The 11,224-nt window shown below is 43.1% G+C and overlaps 1 protein-coding gene across 1 annotated transcript in view; it reads left to right on the forward strand.

Moving 5' to 3' along the window:
* The first annotated feature begins 1,674 nt into the window (after nt 1–1,674).
* Nucleotides 1,675–11,224, forward strand: part of Utp6 (UTP6, small subunit processome component) — a 29,479-nt gene continuing 19,929 nt past the window's right edge. The window contains exons 1-7 of the mRNA XM_005349421.2: nt 1,675–1,910; nt 3,176–3,260; nt 5,870–5,911; nt 6,123–6,215; nt 7,588–7,635; nt 8,339–8,402; nt 10,755–10,873. Of these exons, the coding sequence (XP_005349478.1) occupies nt 1,819–1,910; nt 3,176–3,260; nt 5,870–5,911; nt 6,123–6,215; nt 7,588–7,635; nt 8,339–8,402; nt 10,755–10,873 (543 nt within the window). The 5' untranslated portion in view covers nt 1,675–1,818. The remainder of the gene's footprint in view (nt 1,911–3,175; nt 3,261–5,869; nt 5,912–6,122; nt 6,216–7,587; nt 7,636–8,338; nt 8,403–10,754; nt 10,874–11,224) is intronic.

Below are 11,224 nucleotides of genomic sequence, written 5' to 3' on the forward strand. Positions count from 1 at the left end.
AATTAAAATAGCTAAATTTCAAAAGAAGAGAGGAGAGCATAGTTGATTTAAGAACTGTAGTTAGCTCGTTAAGGTCTTTGTCAAAATCACCTGGAAATAAAGGGTTCCCGTCTGCCAGAGCTTGTTGACTTCCTTGCACTTAAGAGTTTGTGAAAGCCTTGCACTGTGTGCTCATTGTGGGCCTTCTGTTAGAGCGAGGCATCTCTCTCGTGTGGGAGACTCCCTGTGCAGACTGAGCTCGCTACTCCAGGTCAGTCTGGCTGCTGACAGTCCTCCTTCTACAGAGAAACTGCATCTGTGATTTCCGTAGGTGATTTCCTTCCATTCTCAGATCTTACCCCTGAAGGGGTTGAGAAAGGATGAACCCCACATTAGCCTCTGTGTCTGTTCTGAGTCTCGTGGGACAAGACATGAAATGGGAGGAAAAGGAAGGCAGAGAACCAGGTGGAACTGGGTAATTGCTGAGTCTTTCACAAATGGCATCAGGGATCAGGCAAGGATGTGAGTGTCGCAATAGCAGGTCTAACGAGACCCCTGCTTTGGCTTTATTATCTCCCAGGACTTAAAGAGAAGGGAACCAGAGTTTTTTAGTTGTAGTAACTATACCACCAATATTGCTTCTCAGTTTAGTTGCAGGATGGTTCTCTTAAAAATGTTCATTTACGGGCTGGAGAGATGGCTCAGAGGTTAAGAGCATTGCCTGCTCTTCCAAAGGTCCTGAGTTCAATTCCCAGTAACCACATGGTGGCTCACAACCATCTGTAATGGGGTCTGGTGCCCTCTTCTGGCCTGCAGGCATACACACAGACAGAATATTGTATAAATAAATAAATAAATAAATAAATAAATAAATAAATAAATAAATAAATATTTAAAAAAAATGTTCATTTGCTTGGGCAATGCTGTAAGGAAGAGCTGAGTAAATATTGACTTATTTCACCAACTTTCAAACTTTTCACTACCAAAATCCTGTTTTCTAAAACAAATGACAGTCTCTGATATCTATCAGAGTCTAATATTTTTTAAATATTTTGTCTACATTAGTCAGAATCTCTCTCTTTTTTTAAAAAAAAATTTAAAATCGTGAGTGTGTGTGTTTGTGTGCGCGCGCGCCCGGTGTGGCATAGAGAAACTGTTGAGGTCAGAGGACACTTGCGGGAGTTAGTCTTCTCCTTCCACCGAACTCGGTGGCCATGCTTGGTGGCACGATAGCCCTAATTATTTAAATGAGGAAGCATTTCTCACCATTTTAAAATGAACCTCCCATATAGAGGCTTAAATTGGCACGTGAGAAATCCAAGTCTCCACATTGCTTTCCAGAAGAAGCTAGCACAAAGCTAGCTGGGGCAGCCGGTTGTCTGTCTTAGAGCCACATCGAATTTGCATAACTAACAATATCATCTTCAATTGCATATTTTAGGTTCTCGGTGAAGGGACGTGAGGACCTGCGATAGGAGAATGATTAAAACAGACGACATCCAATAGAAAGCGTTCTTCAGGCGCTCAGGTAAAGCCCGAAGAGAAGAGCTTTTTTCGGTCTCCGTGGAGCGAGGATTTGGCCCCGCCTACAGCCCGGCCCCAACCCGGATCCACACAAGACTTATATCAGACCGGAAAAGGGTCTCGCTGCAATTCTACAGTCAACCACAGGGAGGCGACAGCGGCCTCGATAGCGGGGAGGACGGTCCTAATGGCGGAAGCGGAAAAGGCGGGACCTACGAAGCACGTTCAATCAGTCACTAAGAGACATCCCGGAGGCTGAGAAGTGGGCGCTTCTACGCGTGTTGGCCGCCCGGCGGCTTGTGAAGTTCCAGCCTCATGGCGGAGATAATTCAGGAACGCATAGAAGATCGAATCCCGGAGTTGGAACAGCTGGAGCGCATCGGGCTCTTCAGCCGCGCGGAAATTAAGTGAGCGGGTCGGGGAGGAGGAAGGACTGGGGCGGGCTGAGGGGAGCTTCAGGCGTGGAGACTTTTCCGAGTTTGCTTCTAACTAACGTGATTAAAGAGGAAAAAGCCCGTTGTTGGAATTTGATGGAAATTAACCCGTTGCGAAGCACTCCGTCAGTCCGTGTGCTCACCTGTCATACAGACCGTCATTCGGTGGTCAGGGTCTTGGGGCCCGAGAGGTGATGTAGCCCGGATTCCAGCCCATCAAGGGCTTCCTGGGCTATGTGAATGGCGGGAGGCTTCAGATTAAAAAATTTTTTTAAATTGGTTATAGTTTAAATGTTTGGGGTATGCAACTTTAGAGTTTCGAGGCCATCGCCCTGGAAGCCAAGGGGGCGTGGGTAGGACTCCTAAGTGGGTAGACTGGAGATCATTCCATTCGTCTCATACACTTCTTTAGAGCTCTGCTATAGTGCCCGGCATATAGCTGACATTCGGTAATTTGTTAAAAGTCAATTGCTTTGGAAGATTTTCTGTGTCAGTCCACTTTTCAATGATTCCGGATGAATTACAGTAATGTGAGTTCTTAAATATTATTGTGCATATGCTGCATTCAGTTTTCCTAAAACACGTGTGTGTTCACTCAGGATGGGCTGTCTTCTCCCATAAATGCTTTATAGTAATAAAGCTTTTTAGATAGAGACAGTTTAGGTTTTTAAGAATTTACATACTGGCCATGTAGAAATCAAGATTTTGGGATAGAGATTTGGTTCTCATAAAAACCTAAGCGTTGAGGGTTGAGGATGCAGCTAAGAGCAATGCAGAGTGCTTACTTAGCATGCACAAGGGCCTGGGTTTGATTCTAGGGGATGCAAAAAAAAAAAAAAAGCTCCCCCACCCCCCAAGGAACTTAGGTTTGGAGAAGAAATGTTTGTTAGTAGCATGTATAAGTAATATAAAGTGTTGTCAGGGTTTCCCTGTGTAACAGTCCTAGCTGTCCTGGAACTAGCTCTTGTAGACCAGGCTGGCCTTGAACTCACAGGGATTCACCTGCCTCTGCCTCCTGAGTGCTGGGATTAAAGGCGTGCACCACCACCGCCTAGCTATCTGGATGTTCTTAACAGCACAGAGGTAATGTAAAAGAGTAAGTACTTTGCCTCTGGAAGAAAATTGTATTCAGGAACTAGATGTTTTGTTAAATGTGTGTTTTTAATATATCCAGGATAAAAATCTTAAGTTCAAGTTTAACTTTTCAAATGTTACAGTCTAACTGGCTTTCTCTGCAGGGCTATCATCAAGAAGGCGTCTGATCTAGAATACAAAATACAGAGGAGAACCCTTATCAAGGAAGACTTTATCAATTATGTTCAAGTGAGTGATTCCATAGCTTTTTAGTCCCTTCAAAAATTTTAACTGGGAGGCTGGAGAGGTGGCTCAGTAGTTAGGAGCGCTGGACCTGAGTTCAATTTCCAGCACCCACATAGCAACTTGCAACTACCTGTAGCTTCAGTTCCAGGGATCTGACACCATCACAAGGTCATACATGCAGACAAAACACCAATGCACATTACAAACAAACAAAAAATCCTAGAATTTTAACTCAGGCAATAATGGACTTAACAATTTTCTACAGAATTTCAGGATTCTGTGGTTGTACACACTTTTTTTTTGAGACTCACAGAGATCCACCTGCCTCTGCCTCCCAAGTGCAGGGATTAAAGGCATGCGCCACCACCACCCAACAATACCTCATGTTCTTTTTTTTTTTTTTTTTTTTTTTTTGGTTTTTCGAGACAGGGTTTCTCTGTGGCTTTGGAGCCTGTCCTGGAACTAGCTCTGTAGACCAGGCTGGTCTCGAACTCACAGAGATCCGCCTGCCTCTGCCTCCCGAGTGCTGGGATTAAAGGTACCTCATGTTCTTGAGCCTTAGAATAAGGCATGTATCATGGGGCTGGAGAGATGGTTCCATGGTTAAGAGCGCTGACTACTCATCCAGAGGACACAGGTTTGATTTCCAGCTACATGATGGCTCACAACTGTCTGTAAGTCTAGTCCCAGGGGGATCTAATGCCCTTTTCTGGCTTCTGAAAACTGCATGCATGGCATACACAAATATATTTGGGCAAAACACCCATACACATAAAAATAAAGGGGGACAAAAGCTTGTGTCACCATGTCAGGTGTGGCTGTGCTGAAAAGTTAACTTGAAATCGTGGTTCTTCTTTAAGCTGGGGCAATAACTCTGTTTGTAGAGTGCTTGCCTAGTCTGCCAAAGCTGAGTTCAGTCCCTAGCACTGTCTAAGATTGGATGTGGTGGCTAGAATTCCATGTGTAATCCTAGCATCCTTGTAATTCTAGCACCTGGAGGCAGGACAATCACATGTTCATGGTCATTCTTTTTTTTTTTTGAGACAAGGTTTCTCTGTAGCTTTGGTGCCTGTCCTGTAACTAGCTCTTATAGAACAAGCTGACCTCAAGCTCACAGAGATCCGCCTGCCTGTGCCTCCCGAGTGCTGGGATTAAGGTCATGTGCCAACACTACTCGGCTTCATGGTCATTCTTGGTTACATAGTAAGCTCTAAGCCAGCTTGGGCTTCATGAAGTACTATCTCAAAATGCTAGAAGATAAAATATAAAAGAAAAAGCATTCCTGCTTTTACTTCCCAAATTCTGGGATTATAAGTATGCATTGCTATACTTGGCAGTGTTGCGGTCCTTGTGCATGCTAGGCAAGTCTTGCTTTTTTTTTTTTAAATATTTATTTATTTATTATGTATACAATATTCGGTGTGCATGTCTGCAGGCCAGAAGAGGGCACCAGACCTCTTTACAGATGGTTGTGAGCCACCATGTGGTTGCCAGGAATTGAACTCAGGACCTTTGGAAGAGCAGGCAATGCTCTTAACCTCTGAGCCATCTCTCCAGCCCCAAGTCTTGCTTTTTTAGATAGAGTCTCATTATGTAGTCCTGGTTGGCGGGCCTGGAGGTCCCTGTGTAGACCAGGCTTGAACTCACAGAGATCCACCTGTCTGCTTCTGGAGTGCTGAGGTGAATGGAATATAGTGTAACACTGACTGGCGGTTGTTGTGCCTCTTGGCTTACTTTCCTAGCACTTTGGACTCATGACCTTCCTCCAGTCTTAGCCTCTGAGGTATAGATGTGTGTCACAATGACTGGCTTAGATTTTTTTTTTGTTTAAACTGAAAATTGGAACATGCTGCTAAATTTAAGTCAGGGAGTTGGATTAATTGATGTTATAGATCTTATAGGTGTCATGCTTTTCTTTTTTTTTTAAATATATTTATTTATTTATTTATTATGTATACAATATTCTGTGTGTATGTCTGCAGGCCAGAAGAGGGCGCCAGACCTCTTTACAGATGGTTGTGAGCCACCATGTGGTTGCTGGGAATTGAACTCAGGACCTTTGGAAGAACAGGCAATGCTCTTAACCACTGAGCCATCTCTCCAGCCCCCAGGTGTCATGCTTTTCAAGTAATGTGCTGTCTTTGAATCTTAGTCACCTGCAGTCACTGTTGCTATTATAAATGTTTAAGTTTCATGGAGCTAAGGTGAATTTCCAGTGAGTTCTAGAGATTTGTTATAAATTCTGCCTATCACAGATCTCAGTGAGTTCGAAGCCAGCCTCGTCTACCAAGCGAGTTTCAGGATAGCCTGGGCTGTTACACAGAGAAACTCTGACTCGAAAAACAAAAGCAAAACAAAAAAATTCTGCCACGCCTTTAATTCCAGCACTCGGGAGGCAGAGGCAGGCGGATCTCTGTGAGTTCGAGACCAGCCTGGTCTACAGAGCTAGTGCCAGGACAGGCTCCAAAAAACCACAGAGAAACCCTGTCTCGAAAAACAAAAAAAACAAAAAAAAACAAAAAAAAAAATTCTGCCAGTAGCAAATTATCTTTTATTTCACGACTTAACTTCAGAGGTTATCGTTTTCATGCTTCCCTTTGTATCCCCTACAGTATGAAATTAATCTTTTGGAGCTGATCCAGAGAAGAAGAGCAGTAAGTTCATGTTTAATTTCTTAAGTTGGTTTTGCTGTTGTGGAGGCACTGATGGTTGTTAACCTATGCTGTGCCCAAAGTAGATGCTTGTAATTGTCTGTTGTTTTTTTGTTTTTGTCAGGAACTGAGAGTGAGCATGTGTGAACGCTACATTGGATAAACGTGGTTAACTGAGGCTTTTTTTTTTGTTTTTTGTTTTTGTCCCTTTTAGAGAATTAAATATTCATTTAAGAAGGATGAGATTGAATATTCTATTGTACATCGAGTACAAGGTATCTTTGGTCGTGCTTCAGCAAAGTGGAAAGTAAGTGGTCAGCCCATACCTGAGGAGGCGTGAAGATACACAGTATGCATATTATGAGTTGGGTGTTCTTTCTGCTCCTCTCCAGTTCTCAATACGTATTTGCATGATGGTGCCATTGCTTGAAACAGTTTAAGCCACACAAACTATTAAGAAAGTTTATCTCTGAGACCAGCCTGGTCTACAAGAGCTAGTTCCAGGACAGGCTCCAAAACCACAGAGAAACCCTGTCTCAAAAAAAAAAAAAAAAAAAAAAAAAAAAAAAGACAGAAAGAAAGTTTATCTCATCTCTTGGTCATGGTATTTTGTCAGGACAATAAAAAAGTAACTGCAGGGTGTAGAAGCTCATACCTTTGATCCCAACACTTGGGAGGCAGAGGCAGGTAAATGTCTGTGAATTCAAGGCCAGCTTGGACTATGTAGTGAGTTTCAGGATGGCCAGGGCTATGTAGAGAGACTCAAAAAAGGAAGGGAGGGAGGGAGGAAAGGAGGAAGGGAGGGAGGGAGGAAGGAAGGAAGGAAAGAAACAAACAAACTAAGACATTTAATCTCACAAAATAATAGCCACAATTATGGATTGTGGATCACTGATCATAACAAGATCCAGAAAGTATCGATGCATACACACATGGCTCCAACATCAACCTTTTACTCCACATGCACATACACACATAACAATAATTCTTGCCAGGCCTGGAGGTGCATGCCTTTAATCCTGGCACTAGGGAGCCAGAAGCAGAGGCAGGCGATCTCTGGGAGGATGACACTGAACACTCTATTTAATACATTATTAGTGATTAGAAAACCAAAAGGGTGCAGGCCTTTAATCCCAACACTCAGGAGGCAGAGGCAGGTGGATCTCTGTGAGTTTGAGGCCAGCCTAGTCTACAGAGTGAGTTCCAGGACAGCCCCAACTATACATGAAACCGTGTCTCAAGAAAAAAAAAAAAAGAAAAGAAGAAAAAGAAAAATCACCAGGAAGATGGTTGGGTGATGGCTTGGAGATGGGCAGAAGTACCTCAGTAGTTGATGTTCAAGTTTTGATGGGGACTGGTCTATATATACATAAATAAACATATATCAGAAGTGCTTTATATTCCTGAGAATGTAAGGCTTTAGTTTCTTTACCTGGTTTGAGAAGTTTTTAGAATTTTACTGGACAAAATAGATAGATGCCGATTCTTTTCTTAGACTGTGGTAGGTGGGAGTAGAGGGTTAGACTGAATTCTCGTAAGGGATCCAAGACTCAGTGAGGAAGACTCTCATAGATGAAGATTGTGTGGCACACTGGATCTTTTGAAACTTGCCTGTTTTCAGTGAAGTGAATTCATGTAAAGGTCAAATTCAAGCAGCTTATGCTGTGCTTTTCTTGCAGGATGATGTTCAACTTTGGCTGTCCTATATAGTTTTTTGTAAGAAATGGGTGAGTAAAGCCATTTGTAGCTTCCTCTTCCCCTTCTGTAATCTGCTCCTTAAGCTTCATTCTATGTTGCTGAACTGTTTTTCAGGAGGGATGTGGTTAACAGCTGGAGAGAGAAGCCAGGGCGCAGAGCTGAGCCTCAGTCTCACACTTGTAGATCCGACCGTGTGAATGATTCTCAGTTGTAAAGAAATATTCTGTCTGTGTGCATGTCTGCAGGCCAGAAGAGGGCACCAGACCTGTTTATTGATGGTTGTGAGCCACCATGTAGTTGCCGGGAATTGAACTCAGGACTTTTGGAAGAGCAGGCAATGCTCTTAACCATTGAGCCATCTCTCCAGCTGCCAAGAAAATCATTTTTATGCATATTTGTTCAGTAAAAAAATTAGAGCTAGAAAGATTTATGTTTACCCTGTCTTTATTTGTTGTTATATCTGTAGCAATAGCAGATCTTTCCCACTAAGTGTGTGTGTGTCCGCGTGTGTCAATGTACTTACAGCTGGGCTGGAGCTTGCTATGTAGACCAGGCTGACCTTGAACATATAATGATCCAGATGCCTCTGCCTTCCAAGTACTGAGTTTAAGGCATAATTCACTAAACTAGCTTTTCCATTGGATTTTATAGTTAATAGGGTATATATATTGCTTCCAGATGAATAGCAATTATTTTTCTGTGCAGGAAGTGAAGTGTTTTTCTCTTTTACAGGGTACCAAAGCTCAACTTAGCAAGATATTCTCGGCCATGCTTGCCATTCATTCAAACAAACCAGGTATATCAAAATCTTCAACAGTTCTTACTCTACATTTTATTTAAACTCAGCCATTTTGGAATTTACTCTGCTCGATGAACCTAGGAAATTAGAGTACTTGGCTTAGACTGTTTGTTACGTCTTAGTTTATCCCTGCTTATTTTGTATGTCTCGTCGATGTGCCAGGTGTTGCAACTGTGGATAGAAAGGATGGTTTATCTTTTTAGCTGATGAAAAATAAACTTGATAGTTCTGTAGGGTATATTTGGAGGCAGTAGATTTGGAATTATTCCAAAAGGTAGAAGGATAAAATATTAACATAGTTTATAAGGTTGGCTGGCACAAAGTGTGTGCTGTTTTTTGTTGTTGTTTTTGGATTTTTTTTTTTTTTTTTGACCAGGGTTTCTCTGTGTATACCTAGCTGTCCTGGAACTCTATAGGTCAGGCTGGCCTTGAACTCAGAGACCCGTCTGCCTTTGTCTCCAGTGCTGGGATTAAAGGTGTGTGCTACCACCACCTGGCCTGTACTCGGGTTTTGTAAGAGAGACAAAGAAACATTCTTGTGAGTGGTAAGGGGCATGCTCTTGTTTAGTGAAGGTATTCCAGTAACTATTCTCACAGTATTAGGCTCAACCAGAGATTTATATGACTTACGACTCAAGTGAGCTTAGCAATTTTTAGGACTAAAAAGTCAGTGTGATTCTTAAGTTGAGGTTCCTGGAGGGACTACATGAATGGATAGGAGAACTACTTTGGTAACCCATGGGTACAGAAAATTCTGGGAAGATCAATACCCAGTTTTAGGAGTCACGTGCTCAAGAAAGCTTAAAGCGGTGGCTTGCCACCATTTGTGATTCCAGGAAAGTCCAGATGTGATTTCCAACCAGGGGTCATTTTTACCAAAAGCAGGCTTGCTTTTTGCAGTCCTTGTGACCAAACCCAGGGCCTTTGTGCATTCTAATAAATGTTCTCTTGTGACCAAACCCAGGGCCTTTGTGCATTCTAATAAATGTTCTCTTGCTGAGCCATTCTCCAGCCCTCTCTTTCTAATTAAAACTTTTTATTATTTTTTATTTTTTTTGGTTTTTCGAGACAGGGTTTCTCTGTGGTTTTGTTGCCTGTCCTGGAACTAGCTCTTGTAGACCAGGCTGGCCTCGAACTCACAGAGATCCGCCTGCCTCTGCCTCCCAAGTGCTGGGATTAAAGGCATGTGCCACCACCGCCCGGCTAAAACTTTTTTTTTAAAGTACATATTTTTTTTTATTTTGTGTATGTATGAGCATGTGTGTATATGCATGGACATGCACATGCCTTGTCACATTATGTAGACTTCAGAGGAAAATTTATGGAAGCTTGTTCTTTTCTTCTACTCTGTGGGGTCCTGGAGAGCAAAGTCAGGTCATTAGATTGGCAAGCACCTTTCCCAATGAGGCGGCTTGGCAGCCTTTTTTCTAGCTTAGAGTTGCCAAATTCTATCAAAACATTAGAAACTCCCTTTCCCTTTGGTAAGATAACTTATTGGGGCTGGAGAGGTGGCTAAGTGGGTAAGAGCGGTGTGGTATGGTTGGGACCGGCCTGAACCAGTCTGGTCCGGTCTGAGCCGGTCTAAACTGGTCTGGCCGGTTGAGACCTGCCTGACAGACATGACGCGCATGACGGACGCAACATGCGTGGCAAACATGACACACGCAGTGAAAACGGAACACACGACAAACACGACACGTGTGACAAAGACGACACGTACAACACAACCAACATGCATGACACGCCAGCGAACACAACACGTGTACCGCGCCCACCACACATGTCAAATTTGACACATGTGCCACGTCAGACACGTGCACTAAATCCGACACTCATGCCGCACGTGGCACCTGGCACGTGCGTCAAAGCCTGCTGCATGTGTCAGATCTGGCACACGTGTCGCGTCTGCCATGTGTATCAAACACGACACATGTGTCGGATCTGTCAGCGCGTGTCGTGTATGCTGAATCTGTCACGTGTGTCAGATCTGTCACCCTGCCTGCACCTGTCACATGTGTCGTATTTGTCATGTGTAGCGGTTTCACCACATGCTTCATGTTTGCTCTGCATGTTGCATCCTTTATGCATGTCATATCTGTCAGGCCGGTCCCGCCTGTACTGGTTCAAACTGAACCAGACCGGTTTCGACTGGTCCTAACGGGTCCAGACTGGTCTCAGTCTGGTTCAGACCAGACAAGTCTCGACCGGTCCTGACCGGTTTAGACTGGTTCACACATGACGGATATGACACTCATGACAGATGTGGCACACATGATGAACATGGCACATGTGACAAATATGACGCACATGGCGAATATGTTTCTGATATTTTTTCTTTTTTTCCTATAGCTTTGTGGATTATGGCAGCCAAATGGGAAATGGAAGATCGTTTGTCTTCAGAAAGTGCCAGACAGTTATTTCTTCGGGCTCTACGATTTCATCCTGAGTGTCCTAAACTCTATCAAGAAGTGAGTATAGGGGGCTGGAGAGATGGTTCAGTGGTTAAGAGCACTGCCTGCTCTTCCAAAGGTCCTGAGTTCAATTCCCGGCAACCACATGGTGGCTCACAACCATATGTAATTAGGTCTGGTGCCCTCTTTTGGCCTGCAGACATACACACAGACAGAATATTAAATAAATAAATATTAAAAAAAAAAGAAGTGAGTATACTGCTTAAAATATAGTTATTTTTTTTCCCTTTCTGCATTTTTTCTTTTTTCTTTTTTTTTCTTTCTTCTTTTTTGGATTTCTGAGACAGGGTTTCTTTTTTTTTTTTTTTTTTTTTTCTTGGAACTAGCTCTTCTAGACCAGGCTGGCCT

Source organism: Microtus ochrogaster, chromosome 7 (assembly GCF_000317375.1).
Source record: "Microtus ochrogaster isolate Prairie Vole_2 chromosome 7, MicOch1.0, whole genome shotgun sequence".
Classification (NCBI taxonomy): domain Eukaryota; kingdom Metazoa; phylum Chordata; class Mammalia; order Rodentia; family Cricetidae; genus Microtus; species Microtus ochrogaster.